General features: G+C 42.2%; 1 protein-coding gene across 1 annotated transcript in view; it reads right to left on the bottom strand.

The window, feature by feature from the left end:
• The window catches only part of LOC310875852 (pyruvate carboxylase, mitochondrial-like), a 427,358-nt gene that overhangs the window by 398,540 nt on the left and 2,104 nt on the right, over positions 1–26,714 (bottom strand). The window contains exons 2-4 of the mRNA XM_083789259.1: positions 7,732–7,874; positions 3,783–3,876; positions 1,777–1,867 (exon numbers count right to left, since the gene is read on the bottom strand). Coding sequence (XP_083645385.1) covers positions 1,777–1,867; positions 3,783–3,876; positions 7,732–7,873 — 327 coding nt within the window. The 5' untranslated portion in view covers position 7,874. The remainder of the gene's footprint in view (positions 1–1,776; positions 1,868–3,782; positions 3,877–7,731; positions 7,875–26,714) is intronic.

Raw genomic sequence — 26,714 nt, 5'->3', positions numbered from 1 at the left:
ACATTTTACTTAAAGGGATAGCAGATCTACAAGCTCTACGAGCTTGTAGGTCTGCTATTTTTTATTTCAGTTTAGGCAACTTCACAGAATTACAGGTATACATTTTTCTTACAACTGATTTTTTTTTTTCACAACCTCAGCTGTTTCATACTTTCACATTACATTATACATTCATATACACAAACAACTTCACATGAATTTACAAGTATTCACACCAAAAAAACAAAACAACAACAAGGAAATAAAATAAATTAAAAGTATATGGCGAGGAAAACAACACTGGGAAATGAACAATATTGAGGACAGAAATGACTGGAGATGGAGGAAAGTGTATGAGTACACCGGAAGGTCTGGGGAGAAGTGTATTTGGTGATGGTGAGTTGTTACTCGGGATTCCGAAACTTGCTACCTCATTAGTAGAGGCAGTACAGGACTCCACCTTTTACTAAATATGTTTGGTTGAAGCCTCAGGGCATATGTAATTTGTTCCATCTGGTAAATGATCCATATTTTTTCGTCTGCTATTTTTTTAATCGTGAAAATGTGGTGCAAATCTTTGAATATACATTCTTTCAGAGCGTTTTGAACTCAAATCATATTCATATTTTCAGATGGGGGTCGGCAGCCAATTTCATATATTTCTGGGGGTCCTCGACATGAAAATGTTTGAGAATGGCTGACATAGAAACATAGGGTTTTTCAGAAAACTGTCAGGATTTACAAGACATTTGTAGAATCATTCCCAGGTCAAAATCCCGGAACTATCCCTTTAACACATTCCATCCCGTTACTATAGGCGGGATTGTGAGGCCAGTGTAATGCGAAAAACGCAGAACCGGCCCGACCCAGAAGTGATAGCCCTCCATATTTCAGCCACATCATCATTCTAGGCTGTGTATCAACGCGCGATAACTTTCTTATCGCGTTAATTTCTGATTAACTTTCTTAGCGCGGTCAAAGATTAGGGTTTTATAAGGTCCCAAAGATCGCAGTTTGTCTCATTTTGAGGAGAAAAAGGACAAGCGGCTGTGTGCATGTCGGATCTGGATGTAGGTGTTTCTACCATGTGAGTAAAAATATATATAAAAAAATATATATATATTATTTTTAATTCTGGATAAATGCGTTGCAATAATACATCATCATATGTTTTATCATATTTTAATTCATTCATTATTTTGTATGTTCTTTTTTCACCTAAACATCATCATTGATGTTCAATGCCATTGGTCATGATATTTGCATATAAATACCCCCCACAGAGGCTCACATTCACACACATTAAAAATCTCTGGACTCAATTTTGTGCTATTTATACTTATGACCTTTGACCTTTAACCCCGATAAAAGTAGGTAAAATAACTAATATATGTTTTTTGTGATCATTAGAATGTCTAGAACATGTTTTATTTATTATTGTGAAAAATATCCCCAAATGTAAATTATTAATTTATTATTATTATTTTAATAATTATTATAAAAAATGTGCATAGAATTTGCAAAACACATTTTTTTTTACATAATTTCCTCTGATTAGTCCTAGTAGTAAAAAGTAGTAGTAAGGTTGAAATCTCTTTTTTACAAGTACAAATGAATCAGGGTTAATCAAACCGTAATCTTGTGGATGGCACCGTTGGATACAATAGCTAGATAATCTCGTTCAGGCACAGATTCAGTTAAGTAAAACATTTGAGTACTTTTTCCACCACTACAAAAAGAAGTGTTCAGGGTTACATATAACTGCAGTAAGTGAGTACGGGGTGTGTATGGTGTTACCTTGGCGACTTTGATGATGTCAGGAATGTGCAGGTACGCAGCGACAGGTGGCAGACCTCTCCCAATCAGGTAAGCCTCATCTGCCTTCTGTCTGTAAAGCAAAGCAAAGTGAAGAGGGAAAGAAATTGAGATACAAAATGAACGAAGTAAAATAATGTTGAGACAGACGCGGTATCCTTTGAATGTGGTCCAGGTAATAGCTGGGTTCCTTGAGGGGGTTCCAAATGGACCCTTACAGGTCTGTAACTCTGAGAGTTATGGGGGGGGTCCTTGAAATTAAAAGGTCTAGGATTAAATCTAAATGGCATTAATAATTGTTAAAGTGCAGCTACAAGTTAGTAAAGCAATGGCGTAAATAGTACAGTAGGAGTATAAAACATTCATGCAATCAACTGAAGCATTCAAAATATGACTGTAAATGAAATGTCAGCATGTGATAAGCTACGGGGCATTGGAATGGCATAGACTGGCACACTGTAAGCTATGTGGTATTGGAATTGGAATGGCATAGACTGGCACACTGGCCGGTATTGGAATGGCATAGACTGGCACACTGGCCTGTATTGGAATGGCATAGACTGGCACACTGGCCTGTATTGGAATGGCATAGACTGGCACACTGGCCGGTATTGGAATGGCATAGACTGGCACACTGGCCGGTATTGGAATGGCATAGACTGGCACACTGGCCTGTATTGGAATGGCATAGACTGGCACACTGGCCGGTATTGGAATGGCATAGAATGGCACACTGGCCGGTATTGGAATGGCATAGAATGGCACACTGGCCGGTATTGGAATGGCATAGAATGGCACACTGGCCGGTATTGGAATGGCATAGAATGGCACACTGACCGATGCCAGCATTTAAAGCAGCATCGGCAGCTAATCGGAACAACTCTGACATGAAATAAAACCAAGACGAACACTGTGGCTTCCCTTTGATGTCATGTTGATAACATGATCAGACTTGTCCAAATATGGAAGCACGGACTGACGGGGCAGACACAAGGACACACAGATGCTTGCTACCTACTTACTGTAGATGCCACACGCGCTGTAAAAACAAATATTAGCTTCTAATTTTCACTCTCATTTAGACAGACAGACAGACAAACAAAACACAAACAAAACACTCAGGTCTGAACACTTTTGTTTAACTCCCACTGGCACAAACATAGTTTAATGGCAGCTTCTCAACGCTCACTGAAGCCAAATCAAACATCCCATTGTAATTATACAAATCCGTACTTGTGTAGTTCAGATGGGGAGATATGGGGAGAATAATAATTGGCAACAGATGTCAACAGAATTTATGAGATGTCTTCATTTAAGTGTGATAGGGCTATAACTAGCAATTAATTGCATAATCAATGAATCAATGCAATTAACTTCAGACCATAAAATTATAATAAAACCAGGCAATATAAAATGAAGAATGATTGCAAATGTTTTTCATTTTTATCTGAACTCACACATCTGTGAATTGCTTAATACGTTTAAAAACAACTTCCAATGCTATAAAATGAAACAAAGTCAAGTCTGTACTATTATAGACTACTAAAACGTTATTTGAACAACTTTCTATCACTCCCATCAGTCGATTTAATCAATCATTTCGACTCTATAACAACAGACCATTTCTGTTCCGTTGCACTCACACTCCACAACTAATCAATACCTGTAGTGGCAACTTCCCTTTCTTTAAGTTTTCACTTTACTTCGATCAAAAACAATACAAAAACGTATTTCTTTTCTGTGTGTGTATATGTGGCCAAAAACTATGTTGCTCCAAAGCTGCTTCACTTCACACTGCCAGAAACCCCCCCAGACAATTTGACTTACTAATCAACTAGCAGGGAGCATCCCATTGGCTAAGGCTCATTAATACAATTAAATCAGAACGCACAGAGCTGCATTCTACAGGTCATGTCAACCTCCTAATATCACACAGGTACATAATTTGTATAGGACTCATTAACCCCCCACTATGGCTCTTACAGTACCTGTGCATCTGGCCAGTGTCTTGCTCAGAGTAGACGGCCACGGTTCGAATCCCCAGCTCTGTGCATGCTCTGAACACGCGGATGGCTATCTCACCTGTAAAACACCAGAGAGGAGGTTGCATTAGGAGTCAGCAAGGCAGGGGGACAGCTTATGGACAGAGGCCAGGAGAGGACGGTGCATGGACACTTTGGACAGGGTGCAGTGGTGGTTATACAGTATAGTATAGACATGCAACACAAGCTGGAGGAGGGGTAGTTCTGCAAGGCTGCTCCATGAAACTACAATAAGGAAAGTTATCTGTAGGTTTGTTTTCGCATGGCAATTATTAGAAAAAGTCCTTCTGCACACCTACAAAGGACAGGTGCGTCGGATAACTGGAGCTGATAAGTAGAGAAAATGGCATGGCAATTATTAAAATGTGCAGTACATGCAATGTAATGTTAGCTACACTTCTCATTAGCATGGTGGTACTGTATAGCGTTGCTGTTTTCAGAGTAAAGAAAAGCTTCCGATTAGCAAAGCTCTTTCATTGATCAAATGGTGCGTTAGTGTGCACTGGTAGTATCCACACAAGTGCAGATGATATTATTTCTGCTGTGTGGTCTAAAAAAAGGGTCAGTAAGTGACGACTGTGACGCCACCGCCTTAGACAGACCTGTAGCCGACAGAAGCCCTCCCGTGTGACTTGTCTGCAGCAGGGAAATACAGACAGACATGCGAGACGGTGAACTACTCTTCAGTGTGGGAAGAATTGGAATTTTTGACCAAAGAGAAACGGTCTTTCCAGTGCATATTTTGAAGCTTCACTTGTGCCGTGTGAACAAACCTCCTCTTATAGATCACCGAAGTCCTGACGTCACTGTCAGTAGAGGGCGCCAGTCCACAGGTTAGTGTACTTTTTATTTGCAGTGAAATCCCCAAGAACTGTGTTTGAAAAATAAACTCATATGGATATGAAGCATCGACTGAAGGTACAAATATACCCAAAGAGTAGCCTGGGCACCACTTCATTTCGGTATATGATCCGGGCTGGAGCCGGATGATATGCTTACAAACAGGAAGAAGCGGAAGCGGAAACTTCCTTTTCCCTCTCAATAAAAGCTCTCGTAAGCGAGAGCTTTTATTTAGAGGGAAAAGGAAGTTTCCGCTTCCGCTTCTTGACTACAAAACAATACTACAACATGACGTAACCACATCATCCGGCCCCAGCCCGGATCATACGGACTTTTGAAACAGAGACCAGGCTTTCCTCCGAGGCGGTGGAAAGCCTGGTGATGCGAGGTTACCCAAAGAGTAACACAATAAGCGCTAGAAACGAGTCAAACAACCCAGAGACTACATTTCCGGGTAAGCGGGGTTGGCTGCAGCTGCCCATCGGAACTGAAACTGACATGTTAATTACGTTCTTTTTAGTTTTCTTTTATATTTAATGTTTTGTTGTTACTACGAGTCGAGTCACTGCCAGCTGATAGCTTATGTCAACGAGGAACCTCAGGAACGCAATGTGTTGACAGCTGGGCGTGATGTATATTAGCAGCGACATGCTTTTATACCCTTGTAGTTTCAAGGCTTTTGCGGCCACATTAATTCCATTTTCTCCAGAAACTGCCTGTATCAAATATGAATGAACATCATTAACGACGCACAGCCACCCCCCTGACAGAATGGCCGGTATGATCGGTTTATTTTTCAAACACAGTTCTTATATGAAACGACCTAAAATCCTAAAAAATGAATGGGGATTTCAATGCAAATAAAAAAATACATGAACCTGTGTACTGGTGCCCTCTACTAAAAGGGACATCAGACTTCGGTGCTCTATGAGAAGGATCAAGATTCGGCTGGCCACCTCTAGTGAGAAAGAAGCTCTTATATACAGTGGCACAAACTTGTTTCTATGGAGAGTAGATCTCTTTCACACGCTCAGTTTTGGTCGGCCTATTATATTACAAGAGTGCAAATACACCAAAACAACAGAGGACAAAACTAAAGTAGCTAAAAGATAAACAGAAGCCACGAGAAAGAAGTAAGAGGATAATATATTCAGTAAAGACAAGAAACCAGAGAGCAAGCAGAAATAAGCAGAGCAGAGTTTGACAAATTTAACAAAGTTTCAAATAAGTTGAGAGGAAGAAAGTGTCAGTTAAGAATACAACGGATAAGAGGGAAATGAAGTGGAAGAGTACAGACAGAGAGGAGGAGAGATAGAGCAAAGGAGAGAGGGAAAGATGGAGAGCTCCAGCTTGGCCGAGCACAAGCCCAGCTATCACGGCGGGGCGGCTGGGTGCAGTGGGGGAGAGAGGACCATGTCGGTTGCTGCTCTAGCGACTCCTATTAGGTTGGTCATCATCATGGTGCCTGTTCAGCAGGGAGTGTAATTTGAGAAGGATAGCATGTTCCTCCACAAATTCCTCGCCGTCGTGTTCAAATAAGAAGCTGACGAATCCATGTGCATCGGGGGAGGAGACATGTGGTTGGCTACGCCCCCTCTCTAAGGGCTCCATCTTCGTCACCGCTAAACCCCTTATCCCTAAACGTCTTTGCCTTTTTCTTTTTTTACAAGCTCAGATTGGCTAGTTGAACTATTCAAAAATGTTTTTCAAAATAGTAAAGAAAAAGGCAAATAAGTTTAGGGATAAGGGGTTTAGCGGTGTCGAAAATGGAGCCCTAAGAGCATTACAGCAGGGGTCGGTCAGCACGTGACTGACGGGGACTACATTGGGGAATTGGCATATAACGACTAAATTGGGAGAAAAGGAAAGGAAACAAAAGGTAAGATAAAGGAGAGATGAGAGAGAGCCAGGAGTAAAGACAAGGCGAGTAGTTGGCAAAGATAGTAGAGAGAGAAAGAGCCAGAAGGGAGAGGAGACAATGTTATGGCAATAGAGGACATGAGTAGTGGCAGATAGTTCATAGTATGATGGTCCACTGTCTCTCTCTCACATACACACATTTATTTCAGCGCGTTTAAATTTATATTTCCTCCTCCTAGTCTGTCCCTCTGGTCCCTGTTGTTCGTTTACAAAGTGTCTACATATAATGTAGGACTCTTTCCATCTCCTTAGTTTAGATCACTGTTTGGATCCGTCAGACATCAGATAACAGAGCAAGTATGGGCTAGGATTAGATATAGTACACAAAATATTTATTCATATTATCCAGTGTCAACTAAACATCATGATGATCTGTCATCTATAAAGTTGTCTGTCCGTCTGTCTGTCTATCGATCTATCCATCCATCCAAGCACTTCCAGAAAACCTCATTTTTAAGCAACACAGGATCATATCACCAGCGTTCACCATGACTTAATCCAATTATACAAAGACACGTATCAGACAAGGCAGATATAGTTTATTAACCACAAGTAGATTGCCAGAGTTGGGTTTGAATAAATCATGAATTAAGCAATAAATTAAGCAATAATGATTGAGAATGCACTGTAGGTATGCAGTACTATTATAGTAGAGGCCCAAATATCATATACAGTACAAACATTATCATGATAAATCAAAATCACCACATACACATAAATATTGTGATTTATCACAATAATTACATTTTTCATCTGTACATTTTTTCACAGTAAATGTGAGAAACCAGTTGTGAGAAAAACTGAACAGGGGTCAGGGGGCGCCCGTTTTTTCGCCGGGGTTGGGGTGTAAAAGGCCTCATCCCTTCCCATTCGTCATCTTTCACTCATCATTACCATTAGTGAAGAGTTGAGACAAAGAACCATTTAAAGTCCATCATTTATTCTGACCCCTCCCCGACAAGTCCCATCTGTCCTGACCCCTTATCCATAATGTATACATTAATTATGGATAATTATTATGGACTTAGATGGTTCTTCGTCTCAACTCTTCATCCACACACACACACACACACACACACACACACACACACACACACACACACACACACACACACACACACACACACAGTCTTACCTCTGTTAGCCACCATGACCTTTTTGATTGGCCGAATCACTGCGCTCTGCTGCGGGGTAGAATGGGCGGAGCGAGAGTAGAGGCATGCCCTCCTGATGGCCAAGAGGCCAAGTCCACCACGGGCTCCAATGTACCTCAACATTCTGAGAGAGAGAGAGAGAGAGAGAGAGAGAGAGAGAGAGAGAAAAATGGAAAAAGAGGGAGGGAGAGATATGGAGAAGGAGAGAGAAAAATAGGTTAACATCCTCAAGCCATACGGTACTGGAATCATCATGAGACGAGCATAGACGGAAAGGGGGTGTGGAGTGGAGACAGCAACATACTGTATAGTTGTACAGAGAAATGATAGAAGGCTTTCTTACCTTTATTTGTAGTTGTTACGTCCCCACCAAAGAGGTCCAGCTGTTATTTTGTGCAAAAGTGCATTTATATTCCCCCTAATATAAGCCCTCAAATTAACACCCCATTGCCCCATTCAATTCAATGCAATTCATTGAGGCCTTATATTAGGAGAAATAGCCAATAATGCGCTTTTGCACAAAATAACACCTGGACCTCTTTGGTGGGGAGTCTGGGGACGTAACAACTACAAAGAAAGCAAAGGTAAGAAATCCTTCTAGCATGGTATTAGGCAGCCCTTCACTAATTCCACACACACACACACACTCTCTCTCTCTGAAGGGATCATTTCTGTTTTTCCTGACAGCCTGACAGGGTTCCTGAAAACAGATGAGACTTCCAATCATGCATGCCTTGGTAGCCTGGTAATGGGAAAGGCAGAACAGCAAAGTTAAATGGATAGGTCAACGGGCTGCTGAAAGCCATTGGACCTCTGTCATAGGCTGCGTCCATTAAAACTAATCAGGGGGAGGCCTAAAAGGACACAAACCACTCACACACTATTAAACTCGCTGCATGCAATTGGAAGAGATAAAATAGTACACTAAATCCCTACATGCAGAGACTGATAGCTTCTGTAGTGGCTTAAAGGACAACTTTAGTTTTTTTCAACCAAGGTTCATGTTTTAGGTTGTTATTAGAGAACGTAAAAGAAATTTGGTGCTTTCTTTCGTTTTAGGGATTTTAGCTGTTTTTGACAGGGGGGCATTCGAGCATGGGGCTAAATATGTATTTTTACAAACTGAAACTGACATATTGAGCCTATGACACAGTGTGGCTTCCCCCCAGTAGGCCTCCTTCACAATCAGTAGATCATGTGATCTTCTGTGGCCAGATGTAATTTCCTGAGGTATATTAGGACTATAGTAAATAAAATAAAATAAAGAAATCGCCATAATATCTTGTAAAAAAAATACATATTTTTAGCCCCATGCTCGAATGCCCCCGCCCCTGTCAAAAACAGCTAAAATCCCTAAAACTAAATAAAGCAGCAAATGAAAAGAAATTAACACTCATCTTTTACTTTCTCTAATAATGCTAAAACAAAACATGAACCTTGGTTGGAAAAAACTAAAGTTGTCCTTTAAGTCAGTATGAGATATCGGCTATATATAGTGGTTAAAGGGCCAAAATGTCCCTTGAATTTTCAAAATGGCGAGCAGAGACAGCAAAATATGTCCATCCAAAAATGTCCCGGATTTCCTACACTGTCACTGACACAAAGTAGTTACATTACATCACCACCAACACCTCACATTCACTACATTCAGCATTGTATACCATGAACACACAACCCTATGGTTATGTTCTGGACAAACCAATCAGATACAGAGCACTATCAAAGATTTTCATATCCACTGACTGAGCCTGTGGCGAAAAATATAACTTCTGGGAACTCAGATTACACTGAGCTTGATTTGGCCTCAGTCATAACAATATCATACTAAAAATGCACTGTTTACAAGTAAGTGTGGGGTGTGTCTGTTTTTATATCAGCCGCACAAAACCGCATACTGTGGGGGAGAGTAGTGAACACCAATTATGAATTATCCCAAAACACTGTGTGAACCGAGTGGTGCAACTCCCCTCTCCCCCAGGGTTTCCTGCACAATGTTGTTGGCATGGCGCTGCGCCATGCTTGAAATAAATTGCGCCATGCCAAGCTTCCAAAAAAAAAGGGGGGATAGTGAGGGGGATAGTGAATCATAGTGTGTGTGATATGAAATGTCCAGTACCTCCCCAGTGCCTCCCCCAGTGCCACCCCAGTGTCTGCCCAGTTTCCGCCAAGTGCCTCCCCAGTGTCTCCCCAGTGTCCCCCTGAGTGCCTCCCCACTGCCTCCCCAGTGGCTGCAGTTTCTCCCCAGTGCCTCCCCAGTGTCTGCCCAGTGCCTCCCCAGTCTCCCCAGTGCCTCCCCAGTGTCTCCCCACTGCCTGCCCAGTGTCTTCCCAGTGTCTCCCCAGTGCCTCCCCAGTGTCTTCCCAATGCCTCCCCAGTGCCCCCCCAGTGCCTCCCCAGTGTCTCCCCAGTGCCTCCCCAGTGCCCCACCAGTGCCCCCCCAGTGTCTCCCCAGTGCCTTCCCAGTGTCTTCCCAGTGCCTCCCCAGTGCCCCCCCAGTGCCTCCCCAGTGTCCCCACATCTGCGCATCCGTCCAACACTGTCCAACACAGCTGCTACTGATTACAGAAATCCTCCATTTTTATTCACATTCAAGATAACAGTGTAATACTCCGTTTCAACTTAATCATCACGCTAAAATATGTATCTGAAAACATTATAGGGTAGAAATAAGCCACATAACAGTAAACTGGTACAGCTGGCCGACTATCTGACTTGTAAACAAACACACACCATGCCCTGCGTATAGCATAGCCACCGTCCCTAGCTACCGTCCCATCGCCTGAAGGGATGCGAAACTCTGATTGGTTCAGAAACTTCAGAGTTGACCGACATCACATGACTAGACCACTAAAAGCCATTTTAAATACACCCACCCGTCTTCAATTTCAATGGCATACCCTCCCTGATTATTAAGAAGACACCTCGAGTGGAAACGTGCCAAGTGTCCCTGTGCTGTAATAAATAAATAAATAAAAATAATTTGCAGTGTCCGCAGAGGGATAATGACTTCTCTGCGCTTATACCCAGCAGTGGGCTTGTTCAGAGTGAGCTCACAGGGGAGCCGTTGTGGGGTTAAGTGTCTTCCTCGGGGACACTTAACCAGGCAACGGCCTGGAGGAGCCAAGGATCCCAGTGGGGGAACTTCCCAGATGGCCGTTTTACATCCTGAGGTACTGCAGCCCTGTGCCTCTGGTGTTTTTCCTACCTACCCTACCCTACCCTACCCTACCCTACGCCTAAAGCCACGGAATTCCTTTACAAGTGAGCTGGACAGTCACTTTCCTTTTTCATATGATTGCTTGTAGGGCTGACCTTTAAAAGGAAGTTGAAGCTTCGCTGTGGGCTTGTAGATTAGACATTTAGATATTTTTTTTAAAGATGGAAAAGAAAATTGAAAAGATATTTTAAAATAAACTTTTTTTCCTTTTCATGTCATTAAGCCCTAATTGCTCTCTCCACTCTTCATTTACTTCAACAAGAGAATATTGTTCCTTTACCCCCCATTTCTTCTTCAATATTAGTGACTTTCTACTCATATCTGAACGATAAATCAATTTTGTATAATTGGCACAATGTCACGCAGCTCTAAGCCGCTGGTGTTTGTTTGCAATGTCAATTAGCTCAAAAAAGGTAATGCACTCGTCACTCGTGTCTCCAAATTAATTCATTGTCAGTAGAGAAGCTCCAGGTGCCATGATCACGACATCAGATTCATGTGGTTCTGTGACCACATGAGACTATCACCTGAATAAACATGATTATCTTTGAGAAACACTCTCACACACACACATGCACACATACATGCACACACACACAACACACGCAGGGGAACAGATACAGAGGCATTGCACAGTATCATGCAGTCACACACGCACACAATCACAGTCACACACCGTCCTACTGCTGTGGCCTCCACATCAACAACACGGTTTGACGGCAGCATTTTCACACCCGCTAACCCCCAAGCACAGACATTTACTCAAACAAAGCACCCCATTACCACCAAAACACAATGCCCCATGCCAGTGTGCACGCCACATGATGGCTTAAGCACACTGACAAGACTCCCCTTCGTAGATTTACATGTGCATGCACACACACGCGCATATCCAGAAAGGCTTGGAGGCACCTCGTCAAGTAGATGTTAAGTACCTCATTCACCCCAGGAGCCTGACAGCTTTAACAGATCGGAGCTGTTTGGTGCTGTGCTTAAGGGACTGGAAGCTTCTCCAGTGAGGAAACAGCCTAGCAGTGGTCCTCTGCTGCCACTCTGTGGCCAAATGCCTCCACTGTGTAGACAGTGGAGATCACAACACAGCTTAACACAACTCTGGGTGAGATGTGCGGCGCCCCTCTCTGGGATGTCAGATATATAGTTATACACAGACTGGAGACGCTCCATAAACATGTTTGTTGAGATGAGAGCTAAGGAGAAGTGGGTGCGGAAGACGGGACATCTTTTGATACAGAGAAGATGGCATAGATATGAAAACATACGCCGCCAGGCCAGACTTAAATCAGTCTCTCAGTCATCGTCTGTGAAGCAGGCAGCATATTCAACACCCAATGGCAAGTAACACATATTAGGCATTCATAGCTACACATCTAAACATTACAGACATATTACGGCATTGTTTGCATACTGTACATCTGAACATGCAGAGCTCAAAGGAATGTAGAAAGACTAATGACAAACTGGATAACCCAGATTAAGGCAGATTAGAAATAGGGGAAAGGTCATTTTGTTTACGGGGAGTCAAGACTGGTACTACTGTACGGGTGTTCATGGTTAACTTTACTGACTTTTTTGCCTGATTAACCAAGTGAATGGAAACCAGTAAAGTATAAAATAGCAGAACCTCACATGTACTCTAGTCTAAAGTACACAACCACACTCACAAAATGTGTACGTACAGTAGGCATGTGTGTGCACTCGCGTGCACGCCATACACAAACAGTTTGCAGCAATGCTGTCTGGACCACCGTGAATGATTAAACTCTCAAATGTAAAACGTTTAGCCCTCTAGTTTCAGGCAACGTTTTAGGCAAGTAGAACATGACCTGTATTTCAGATCTTGGGTGTCATTTACCCCAGCACAATACTTATTGAGAGTGAGAGTGACTTTTTTCAGTGACAAGTCACAAACTGTTGGCTACTTTACATTAAGTATAGCCTACTACTAGGAGTTCAAATTCAAATCTGAACGCTTCATCTTTGCCATTTCAAAAGCGATGGCTAATAGTGTTAAGTGTTTGTTTGATTTATTATCTTTTTTATAGCCACATTAAAAGGGAAACCGTTTTCAAAGCAGATTCTAAACTGAACCGCATCTTCTCGCAAAAGAATGTGACACTCGACGAACACCTAGATCTACATGTTCTCTTGTATGACCTGCAGAGGGAAACAATGACCCTCGTTCATGGACAACTGCAGAGATAATCTTTCTTTTTCAGGTAGGCGGCACAATTCATTGACCAAAACAAAAATATTTCGTCTTGTTTTGCTCCGCAGTCAAATATAGCACATAGCAAGGCTTGAAACCGTATAGCAAACCACAAGCAGGAGCCTCAGACTATGGAGAGTGGACACCAGGGACATGCAGTGTTAGAGGGGCAGGGGCTAAAATCCCGTAAGACTTGACAAAAATAGCGAAAATAGCAGATCTACAAGCTCTCAACGCGTCGCGCTGCGACACGTTGAGAGCTTTTAAATCAGCTATTGTCGGGGCGCAACCGAGCACTCTACACTCTACTCTTTAGCTAGTGGAGATGCAGGTGTAACGACATGGATTTCTAAACAAATTTGTTCAACGCAAAATTCTGCGTTTTAAGTTCATTCTCCTGAACGCTGCCTTCCGGCATGGCATGGAAAGGGCTGGCATTCCCATTTTTTTCACCATAGTAAATGCTGCATTCCTTCGTGGTCTGGAGAGGGCAGTTGTTTTACAGAGCTGTAAGCCCCCTTTGATGTCTATGTGTGCACGTCCCTGGTGGACACGGATACAATTTCACATGGCTGGCAACTGATAGGGAGCGTGGTCCTGAGAAAACAATAGCTGACTGACATGCAGACAGACTGGCAAACAAGCAAATAGTAGCCTGCTCTACACTATGACGTGTGTCCAGTGACAACCGTCTTCACAGGAGTTAACTCAATGAAAATTTGTTTTGGATACAATTTGACTTCATTGAACTTCATAGGAATGATATCAACCAAGATGACAGCATTGCTATAATCGAGGATCAATGGCTGGTGTCTGCACTGTTGCCTCAGAATGTCCTTCACCCTGTGTCCTTAAAGGGGTAGTAAAACATTACTTATTACACAGCTTCAATTCATGGAGATTTATTTTGGTTTTATACATATACATAGTATATGTATAACTAGCTTTCAATGATTATGTAATAAAGATGTGGATTAAAGGACCCAATGCCAGAGTGTAATTGGTTTTCAATGGTGACGTAATGACGATATGTTTTAGTGTTGGGAGGATTAAAGGTAATGCTCCTATGTATACATGCATGTAATCTGGCACCACTGCCGTATCAGGCACAATTAGTCATTACGTCATTTGCTGGGACGGTGCATACGCATCAAAATTGGCGGGACGGTCCATACGCATGGAACGGCTGGGACGGGATACAAGTCCCGGGCGAAACTAGTACATGCGCGCTCTGCCTTTGCAAGTAACTATTCATTGCTTAAGATTACAACTGTGCCATCATCATTTAAAAAAAATCACACCTGTGTGAACTGTGAAGTGAGGGGCACTCTTATCATTATACATCATCATACATCATCTCATGAACAACTGAATTAATGTGATTGGTTAGCCGATTTGCTCGTCTACATATGATGTAAATTGTCAAGGGCAAATATGAGACGTGTGGGGACAAAAGCTGTATATAGGAGGAAACTCAGACCCGTCTGAAAAACTCAGCTTCCCATCATGCACCTGTGCACGATGTGTGAAGCTCAACTTTGTCACCTGTTGGTACCATAAACATACATACATTGTATACATACACAGGGACAGACATTGCTGGGCATTGGAGTGCTGCACCCTATGGTTGCACCACTCAAAAACTACCCCATAGTCTATTCAGTGATGTAAATAGGTTTTCAATGTACCCAGGGGTGGTCTTTTAGATGGGTACCAGCGGTAACAAGACTACTCGCCCCGTTTCTGTTTTCCTCCCAGAATTTTCCCCAGTGAGGGGTGGGAGAGGCTGGACAGCAGGCGGCTGGACTTTGAATTTCTCTAACTATAAACTTTCATGACAGCAGAACAGCCTAAGTACAAATATAATTTATGAAAAGCTAGCTACTACAGTGAAGTCTGTTTACAGAAGTTGTTGTAGGATATGTGAGGATTATCTGACGAGGTACCATTTGAGGGGGCAAAACCTTACATATACTAAATTATACTAAATTGTTTATAGGTTCAATATAAGTCAAATAATATAGCCTTTCCACAGGAGTATCTTTTTATATTTTTCCAAAAAGAATACACAAAGTTATCCCCCTCACTGGGGAAAGTTCCGGGAGGAAAAACGGGCAAGCACCGGGGCGAGTAGTCCAGTATTCGGTACCTAGGTACCGAATACCTAGGGACATTTCATGAGTCCTACTTCCAACGACCTTTATAGAGTACAGTACCGAGTACAGTATTGCATCCCAGGAGGACCCCCGGAGGATGACATGATTGCGTCCTTTCTCAATATAGTGAGGCTAAGGATGCAGGATATTTGCATCACTGTCTATTTCTCTGTGCAATAATGCTTCTGTGAAGTTCACATCTGGCTGAAATCCAGTGAACGTCTGCTTAAGTTTAAATATATAATATAAACAAAACAACTCCTCCACACTTCGCTTTCTTGTCTTTTCCAATCTGATCTATATACACATTTTCTTCCTTTAAGTCGCTCACATTATGCATTTTCTTCTTCCCCACCATGTGAAAGGTGACAAATAGTACGTTATGGACTCTCTTCTCCTCCTCTGCCTGTCTCTGCTTCGGAACAGAGGTGACAATAAAACTTGCTTCGCCAAGCGGTTTGCTAAAACTGACACAGCTTGCAAATAAGCCTTGCAGGAACACAAGGAAGCCTCAGGGTATGACAGGAATGTCAGAACCTGCTGGTATTTTGGGGTTAGATGCAGCCTTTTGGTTTTGGCTCAGTTAACTGAAAAAGTTACTGAAAAAGAACTGTCAAAAACCTTTGGTAAATATTTTATCATGGTGAAAGAGATGAATTTTCCCCAATTATCTAGCTGCAGTAGCAAAGTTCTTGCTAGCTTTAAAGTTGTACCTAATCGATGGTACCTAATTTAAGCCTGTTAAATCACTGCTATAGTAAATAAACCTCCACCGCACGTACGCACGGGCCAAGAACATGACATGTGCTTCGGGGTAGAGTGTTTGTAATACAGCACATTGTGTGTTTAATGAGAACACTTAGCTCATGTTCCAGCTTAGATACCTGAAGGAATATTCCGGTAACATGCCTTCCCAAAGAGGAACCGAGGGGCAGGGCCAGTGGTCAGAGATGACCGACTACAGTGACACTGTGACAGTGACACAAAAGAAAAATAAATGTGGTCATCTGGAAAATTCCTAAACTATACCACAGCTCCAACAGGTTTTAACCCATTTTGGGCAGGAACCCCTTTTGGTGTTAGCATTATGTTATGCTTTAGCTATTGAAAAATAGCAGATCGAGTGGCGCGCTACGAGCTTGTAGGTCTGCTATTTTTGAAAAATCGACTGACATAGAAACATAGCTTTTTCAGAAAACTGTCAGGATGTAGAAAACATTTTTAGAATCGTTCCCAGGTCTAAATGGATGTCAAAATGGCAAAACTTGCCAATAGGTTAAGATAGCCTGTGGCAAATTTGAGAGTAGACAACTTCCTCCTTCCTTGGGTTATATTATGTAATGTTCCCCTAAAACAATACCCCCAAAAGTTGTCCAGGCAGGACAAGTATTTTTTTTCTGTTGTTGACTCAGAACTATTCGCAGTGTTTTAGTGGTATACCTCTTTCTAAATGGATTGGAAAGCTCTAAATGAGAGAGTATAATATTTGAAAAACCTGAAGTGACCTAGCTGGTTTAATGCCCTTGTTTAAAGTGGACCAATTATTTCCGGGGGTTGCCTGAAACAATAGAACCAGGCTACGCTAGACAAAGGTTCAAAATTCAAATGCTGTTCCCACTGACTCCGTGACCTCCTGACACACTGCACTCCAGGCAGGCCTAATGAAAAGTAAAGGTCAAATTCCAAACACAGGCAGTGAAAGGGCCTTATTCAGCAGGAGAGTCCGTGCTGCTGCTACACGAGCAGTGAGTAGTAACACAAAAAAATACATCACTTTACTGCAATGCAGCCCTTACAACAATGTACTGTACGCCTTTCTTTCTACCGTCCTACAGTGCTCATAATAGATGAAAACCTGCGTTGGCCGACACATTTCCCACACTTCAAATGTATCAAGAATCATTGATAGTTGTTGGAGTGCCAATCCACAGGCAAAGCAGAGGGATCAAACCCTAGTTTCTCTCTATGGTAGTGGTAGAGTGCGATGCGAGAGTGCGGTCTAGCCACAACACCAACTAGGGACTCCTGGATCGCTGTCCTCCACACTCTCCTATCTAGCATTAGGGTCTTGAGCTCTACAGTGTTAGCTAAGCTGTCGCATCGCAGTGCATACGTAGGTGGTGCACTCTTGCCCTTCCTGGCTTTGCCCTTGGTTGGCTCCCATAGTGTCAGTTTGCTTATGCCACTAGTTCCGGGTGCCGCGCCAGCCTCATCCTTCTGTCTCTGACTTTGTCTGTGACCCGTGGTAGTTCCTGTAGAGGACCACATTTCATTCTGAATTTCTGATTATACGGTCTGACCCATGTGACACCTAAAGGGCCCTTTTCCTCACTCCACACTCTCCTCATTCCATGCAGTACATTCCAGGCAAGTGGTAGAGTATGTTATGGCTTGCGTTGCCCAAGTACAACAGAGAACACTTCTAAGAACGAACCATTACTCAGTATAGACCAGCGTTTCCCTTTCCCAGTCGTGGGGTCACCTCAAGTCGCCAAAACATACAGTAAAAGGTTTCAATAAATTAAAAAAAAAAAAAATCAGGTAGCGGTCGCGTAGAGGTTTGGATGATATTGGTCTTGTGAAGCACCTTTGTTGATATTGATGAATTATATAAAGATTGCTATTTACATTTGGCCAAATGAGGCATAGATCACCACCCCAGTAGCTGCATGCATGCACACTAGCAACAAACAACTTAGATGCTATAATGCTATAATCTGCCATTTAAATTGCAATACCATCCCTTGACAGCACATTCATTAAAACCGAAAAGCCCTTTCTGATTGTATTAAACGGCGCCATCCTCTTTGTATCTGTCAAGTTGTTGTTTAATAAGAATTCACGGTAGAGATGTAATTATGAACCACGATTTTATTCACTTCGCACTGCATGACGAAGCCTCTGCCTTTTAGTTCTATCCCTTGTACATTTTAGCCAGCACCATCCAATAATTGAATTGCAGATGCTGAGAATTGTCTGCTGTCAGCGTTCTACAATCTGTATTCCCATCAGTTGATAGATTAATCAATAGCTTCTGTTTACAATGTGTGTTGTAATGCAGGACTTAAAGCAAAAACAATCTCAAGACTGAACATATGTGATTTATGTGAAAGTTGCCTTTTACCAAATGTGTGTGCCAATCCATGCTTCATGGATGGAAGCAGCTTTTGAAGTTCTGTTGTATTCCATTGTTGGTCTGGCCAATCCATCAATTCAAATGGGCCCTACTCATATCTTGAATTTACGGTAGGGCTTGACTTTACAGTCACATGGTGCATAGCAGCAGTGTGTTAAAGTTAAAAACGCCAGAGGAAGACACTTATAGCCAGGCATGTACTGGGCACTACAATCATGTACAATGGGGTCAAAGACGAGAGATAGCCGCATACACAGCATTTAACATTAAAAACAACGTCAAGTCTTTACTTGATCTGTGCAAAACATCCAGCCGCGATGGTTCATTAGTAACACAACATTTCATGATATCGCGGTGAACTAATGATTAGTTCACCGCGATATCATGAAATGTTGTGTTGAAAACCTTCACGTGAAACGAACCACAAGTGCTATTGCGCTTATCACAAAGACAAGCTATGCTGCTTTAAATATGGATACACATGTAATACATGTATACACGGCCCGGTGTTCACAATTCACATCAAACATTACCAATCAATGAATCAACGTAATGCAACGGAGGCTGTACAACAGGGATGTCAAACTCAAATACAGCCGGACTGTGTTTCAACACACGGGCCATTTTTGGGGAGAGGGGTAGCTGAAAGTTGACCACAAGTGATATACTTTCACTGCTGATCAATAGTGAAGAGAAGACGCATGCTTGCGGGCCCTCGATACGTGACAATGCACTCGCAGTGCATTGTGGGACTTGTAGTATTATGGTGGTCTGTGCAATATACCAGAGGCCGAGGGCCAGTTATAATACTAATTAAATATCATCCCCGGGGCAAATATAATTCATTCACAGGCCTGATTTGGCCCCCGGGCCTTGAGTTTGACATATATGCTGTACAAGATCTCCACAAAAGTTTACTCGTTTCCTCAGGTGAATCGACACAGCTAGCAACTTCATGTGCAGACACGTACTATAATCTACACCCTCGCATATCACCAACTGTGGGGTTTAGCAGTGACATCACGTTGTGTGGGGGATATAGGGAACTGGCTGGCACACACACCAGTGTCCTTATAGTACATGTTCTTACAACAAGGTACTAAAGTTACCCCACTACTACTACCTGGAACTACCCAACATGGATGGCACGAACTTAAGGCATGTACAGTTTGTACACATAATCACTGAATTCACACTCCTTTCCATTAGGCCAAAGGTTACTGAGTCTAGTCTAGTGATAACAGTCAGAAATGCTGTGTGTGTGTGTGTGTGTGTGTGTGTGTGTGTGTGTGTGTGTGTGTGTGTGTGTGTGTGTGTGTGTGTGTGTGTGTGTGTGTGTGTGTGTGTGTGTGTGTGTGTGTGTGTGTGTGTGTCTGCGTGAATGCCATAAATGTTAAAAAGAGATTTTTCCCTCATTCATTAACTACTTTAGTGATCAAAGTTCATAAAGATATAGTGGCATTTTATCTTATAAACCATTTAGACCATATATACTTTGTTGACCGTGTCCTTAAGGGTCTATACTGGGTCCCCTCTTCACCTTGTTCATCTCTTCTGTGAAAATAGTCGATTTGCAAGCTCACAACACATTGCATTGTGACCTTGCAGATCTGCTATTTCCGCTTGCCCAGAAAAGGGACACTAGGGTTCATATGGTTTAAGGTAGGGCAACAGAATAGATAAGGGACAACTTCAGATATTTACATATTGTACTAGTCCATATCTAAGTAGATTTATACATAATGACTTTAAATGAGATGTTCTGAAAATATATCGGCATTCGGCAGTACGAATCACCAACATTTGCAATGATCTGGAAGCCTAGTCTCTACTGTTAATTGTGAAATTAAAAGTATATTGTATATTATAAGTGTATTTGTTGATACAGAACTTGAGTGTGTGTGTGACAGGTCGGACTTCATCCACTCTGGATTATGTACACGGGCCGATTTAGGCACGAATCTCACTTCACAGCTGCCTCAACAGCGACCCATTTGGAGAAAGTCTTGTGCAGCCAACAGCATAGTCTAGACACCAAAAGTGACTAATGATGCCATGGGTTAGAAGCCAGTCCTTGCATGACCCTTCTCTCTCTTTACGCTTTCCGTCACAGTGCTATTCACACATAGGGGGGAAAAGTCAGATCTGTGTACTAGATGCTGTACACTTGAAAGAGTTTTAGGGATGGCGGATTCCCGGAAGAGGTGTCTTCCCTCAAGACACTTCGGACTGTGCAAGCTGGTGAACCACTTCCACTCCTTTGTCCTCCTGTCCATCAAAGCCGTAGAAGCCAGAGATTAATTATCCCCCCCAGCTGAAAATGCCAAGACACTGGCCTAAAAATGCTTCCAAATGCCATGCCAGAGTTGAAAATATTTCAGCTCTCAGCTGGCAGATAAAAACACTACGCGTGGGGGAGGCCCGCTGGCCTCACGGTCCAGGCACATACCACATAGGCTCTAATATAGCCTGACCGCATATCGCAGATTTGAATCCCGAAGACCTTCGTTGTGTGTCACTCCCTCGACTCTCTGCACGTTTCCAGCCTATCTTCTCTCCACAAATACAAATTATGTGTTGTTCAATGGACACTGTGGACAGGGTGCATTTTGTTGGCAAGTCTACACAAATGATGTGTTGTTCAATGGGCAGGGTGCATTTTGTTGGCAAGTCTACATAAATGATGTGTTGTTCAATGGGCAGGGTGCATTTTGTTGGCAAGTCTACAAATGATGTGTTGTTCAATGGGCAGGGTGCATTTTGTTGGCAGTCTGGGTATACTGTATGCTGCATGTTATCTATGCATTATGTATGCACTGAAAATGAACAGCAGATACTGCAAGTGTCAAAGACACATTTCCCCTCGGGACAATAAAGTCTATCTTATCTTCAAGGATACTCCAGTTAAAAGACTTTAGCGGCTTGGACGGAAGGAAGGAAGCCTGAGGTCAGTCCGTTGGTTGGCAGGAGGCAGTGTGTAGATAGAGCCTTTGTCCTTGCTGCCTTGCGCCCATTGTTATTATTTAAATTATTATTATTATTTAAAGCAGTGGTTCTCAAATATGTCCATGTTGTCATGGACCCCCCCCCCAAATTAATATGTAACCCCCACCTGAAAATATTTGTGCTAGGAAGTGCAAAAAATAATTCCATGTGCCACATTTTTAATGTCCAGCAACTACAGACTAAAGACAAAGAATATTTTAATGGAATTTTTTGAATTGTGTAAGAATCGTGATCTCAATTCTTGCGGAGGAAAATCGAGATTCACATTTGAACAAGTATCGTGCAGCACTTAATGCAAGGTGCTTATTTTCCCCAAGACAAAGAATGCCACAATGAATTCCATACCATTACATAAGGCCGTCAAAAAAAGGTTGCTTTCAAGAATATCTTGTCTCAACTTGTAAAGTGTCTCTCAAAGTCTCAAGGGGTGGGGGGTCAGAAAATGCATTCAACTTTTAGTCTACCTATAATTATAGCTACACTGGTTGCTCATGTTAATTGCCCTAGACAGAGAGAGAGAGAGAGAGAGAGAGAGAGAGAGAGAGAGAGAGAGTCCTCCTTTCCGCATTACCATTATCTACCCTTCCGTTTGTAAAACGCTTGATCCATAACATTTCCCCTAAGGCCAGATTCTCCAACAAATAAAACAGTTAAAGCAGTTCTGTATCAGAAATAACAGCCAGGTTTACAACAATACACAACAGTCAAATGTGTCCCAAAATGATCCTGTCAAAAAATGGAATCCAGTGTCTAAAATGTGTGTGCTCAGGCTGAATATCTGTTATTCAGCCTTAGCACACACATTTTAGACACTGGATTCCATTTTTGTATCATGCTGAAAAGGGTCACGGGGTTCAGTGTGCAGAATTAGACTGCATAGTTGCCTGCAGAAACAACAAGGTTCAGGTCAAACGTGGGCCGCCACATGAAAAGTTTAAGAGGATTCTGTGGACAGCTAAACACGAGCTTTACGCAATTATCTTCAAAAACACATTCTCACATCAGTAGTCTCCTGGCTAATGAGGTGAGCCACTTGTATGTGCTAGACAAACAAAACGAAGGCTTCTCTCTGGTCTCATTGGTCTGAAAGGGGGCGGAGGCAACCTACAGCTTATAGGGACTTAAAAAAGGAGCATTCAGTGATTTGGGTGATTTGGAAAAAAACCCGGTCCGCCCCTGTAACAAGATATGCACATGCTCTACAGTGGGGGGGGGGGGGGGGGGACACACACGCAACAGGCCAACAGCACGCGCACCAAGGCCTGCCCGGCTCGATCCTGATTGGAGGAAGGCCCTCTCTATCCTGATTGGATGAAGGCTTTCTCACCCACCACCAAAAACGAAAATTAGGGGGTCTTTGAACCCTGCTGGTCACTGGGGATAGGGAGGAACTAATTATATGGTCAGCACACTCTAGGGTTATCACAAAAAAAAGAAAAAGAAAAGTGATATTTTAATTAAGTGAAATGGAAAACCCTTTTAGAGCATATCTGTGGTGCAAATTATTGGAGACAAATGTGTACATTTACTTAAGTACTCTACTTAAGTACAATTTTGAGGTATTTGTACTTTGCTAGAGTATTTTCAATTTCAAATACTTTTACTTCTACTCCACTACATCTTAAGAGGCACTTTTACTCCACTACAATTATTTGAAAACTATATTTACTAGTTACTTTGTAGATTTTGATTATTAATACAAAACGTACACTAAACCACTTCAGCCCCATATACATTTCGGTCATGCGACGCATTCATTTGTGAGATTGTAGATCTGCTAATTTCAAAAGATGTTTATACATTTCAAAACTTTAAAATGGGACATTCTGCACAATGAGTACATTTGTTAAAAACTAAATTTTGATGCTGATACTTTTGTACTTTTACATAAGTAAACTTTGAGTTCCGGACTTTTACTTGCAACAGAGTATTTATATACTGCAGTGCAGTATTGATACTTTTTTTATTTAAAAAATGTCCACCACTGAACATGTGCCAAACAAAATGAGAACAAAATGTTTGTTTTATTACTGTATAATATATCAAGATGGTACTGTATTATGATTCTGACATGATGTATGTTGTAAACAAAGGCACTGTGGCAGCGTTATGAATAATCTCAGATTGTATAGATCTGTGTCCAAGTAGCTCACTCAGGGTTCGATCCCGGGCACCGCCAACTCAGCGTATGAGTAACAACAAATCAATTAACCACTTGGCACTTGAGCCTTATTTTATACTAAGCCACATAACAAGTGTCATGCATGGATAGTGAAAATAGCAGATCTACAAACTTGTAAATCTGCAATTTCCACAATTTTAGTCGACTAAATCAACTGCAGATTTAGTCGACTAAAACATTCCAGGTGACTAAAACTAAATGAAAGCTATTCAAAAGACTGACTAAAACTCTTGCTGTCAAAAACAACACTGCTCACTACACACATCACAGACAACATAAAGCTAGTTAGCGATGTTATCACCCATGGGTACGGGCAGAGTGTGATGCTTGTGAGGCAACATGTGAACCCTACAAACAGAAAGCCGCCTGCTTGTGGCTTTGGCTGTCTTGTCCTTGCTTGCACAAGCTGAGTCAACACGACGATATGGCCTCCTGCTGTGAAACAGAAACACTGAAGGACTTGGATCAGACAGATGGATATGGTGGTGGAATCGCACTGCAAGATTTTTGTATACTTTTTCTTGAAGGTTCCTTGAGGTGGTGGAGTTAGTTGCTTTAGCAGACAGTTGGAGGGTCCAATGGAGTTAAGAGGTTTTGTCTGAAGTGTTTTTTACTTTTTGCTCCTTTACATTGGTTAAATATTTTTTTAACCCCACTCGCTACCCCCTGTCAGGTGTAAAGGAGCAACTTGGACACTCAGGCATGAAGGAAGCATGAGTTCCAAGTCCGTTGCTCTCCCCTTGTCCCCCATATATGGGGACTAGGTTGGTGGAGGGTGTGTAGAGCCCAGGATCACATTAGATGATTGACACAGGGGTGAAAGATGGGTTACAAAATCGTGGGATAAAAAATATATATATAAAAAAAAAAAGATTAACCAACGTAAAGGGTGTTCAACAGCACTGATTTATGCAAAAAGAAAAAAAGATCATAAACCTCAATGATAGGTGGTTTCCTCCTGACAGCAACAATATCCAAATTATATAAGAAAAATGTTTATTTTTCAGGAGATTTATCAGGAAAAGAAAAATATAATTTTTTCAGGAAATTAAGAAAACCTTTTATTTTTAGTCCCAAGTGTCATGCTACAGTTGTAGAGTGAGCAGCAGATGTATCACACCTGTAGCATTTGGAATCTTATACTCTATTTTACTGCAGCAGAAATCAGCGCGGTAGAATATATCGCTGATTGAGTAATAGCCATTAGCCAGCACTCCCCATTGTCCCAACGAACTATTCCTGTTCAGGGTTCACCCTCTCTTCCACTTCAACTCGGGTACGACTACGTGCCACCTTCAGAAGTTCTCAGGTGACAGAGACACCTCCAGTTTTAGCTGCATCACAGATGACAACGAGCCGGGAAGAATACAGAGCCCTGGTGGGGCTATTGTTTTTTAGAGCAGTGTGGGAAAAGAATGACCCAGCAATAATAGTCCTCTAACCTAAGACTGGGAACAGCAAGCATAACGGCAGATCAAAAAGATCTCTCTCTCTCTCTCTCTCTCTCTTCTCCCCCCCCCCCCCCTGATGAGGAAGGCGAACTCCATAGTTAAAAGTTAAACTGGACAATTTGGAGTTTGTTGTGGTGAGGGGGGGGGGGGATGAGGAGAAAGCTCTAGAAGCTATCCTGATGAACCCCTCTCATGTGCTAGTGGGGAGGAGCACATTTCAACCACAGGCTCTTTGTCCCCTGGGCACAAGACAAAGCGTCTTACAGTCCTTTGTGCCACTAGTCATCCATCTCCACAAGCAAGCCTGACTGACCCCCATACAGTATGTTCCGTTCCGTTATTGAATTACCGGCTTGAATCTGGCACTTTTGCAACTGGGATGTAACAGAAGAGAACCATGTGAGGTTACAGTATAAAAGCACAGGTAGTACAGGTTACCAATTAGTATAAATAAGTAGTAATTAACCATTTAGCCGTTAATTTTAACGAGTTACAAATTTTGGTTACTGGTAACAATAATAAACCATGAACATTTTTGTCACAGTCTTGTTTCCCCCCCGACCTCAAGTCCTTTTACAGTTGTGGCCCCTACCCTAGTTCTTAGTAACTAATCTAGCTGAATAGGCTACCTTTGGAATAATCGCCAAGAAAATAATCGGATAGTTGCAGCACTAAGTCAGACCAAGTGAAAATGTCTTGGGTTCAGGCTACGGCCAAGTCTTTGTTATTTTTGTTCCATCTCATCTCTCTATTATTGTACATAACCTCTGTTTAACTTTCAGACACAGTGCTGTTGCAACTGCTGCATCTGAATTTCCCAGATCAAACCTGATGAACATTTTATCATCTAATCGGCTAACCGGATCCTTCCATCTTGTCATTTTTTCATCTATGCACTTTCTCTATCATATAATCAGCATCTGAATTTCCCAAATCAAACCTGATAAACCTTTTATCATATCTAATCTCATCGGCTAACCACACACTCTTTATCATATAAACAGGCTACTGTTATGAGTTTAATGTTCCCCTGGGGATCAATAAAGTATAATCTACTTTTGATATGGTGGTTGATTAAACAACAAGAAATAGTCAATTGATGGAGTCTAGACTAGAGGTAGTAGGCATACAGTAAGTAAGTAAGTCTAGAGGTGTAGTAGTAGTAGTAATATCTGACTAGCTGCCTGAGACTCTGGGAGGCTATTCACAATTACTGGGGTGCCCCAGTGGGCAGTAGGGGAAACGCATCATGGTAATTGGACAGTCAGTGTATTGTATGTCTCACTTCTGCTACAATGACAATACTACAGTAACTACACTATATCAGGGGGTCTGGGTTCATTAACCACTTTAACCATACTCTGAGGGGAACAGCTGAAAATAGCAGATCTACAAGCTCACAAAGCCTTGCAGCATGTGAGCTTGCTATTTTCGGGCAAAGAGCTCTCCCTCCCTCTCTCGCTGCTATATCATCGTCAAAATGGTCAAATCACAACACAAGTCATGAGTCATCTACAGTATCTATATGGTGCGATTTGGTGAAGGTCAGCGATGAGCCATTCAGCTCAACTACAGTATTCACACCTCTG

This window comes from Protomyctophum parallelum (assembly GCF_964188405.1).
Source record: "Protomyctophum parallelum genome assembly, chromosome: 18".
Taxonomy (NCBI): domain Eukaryota; kingdom Metazoa; phylum Chordata; class Actinopteri; order Myctophiformes; family Myctophidae; genus Protomyctophum; species Protomyctophum parallelum.
This window is presented reverse-complemented; position numbering and strand designations above follow the sequence as displayed.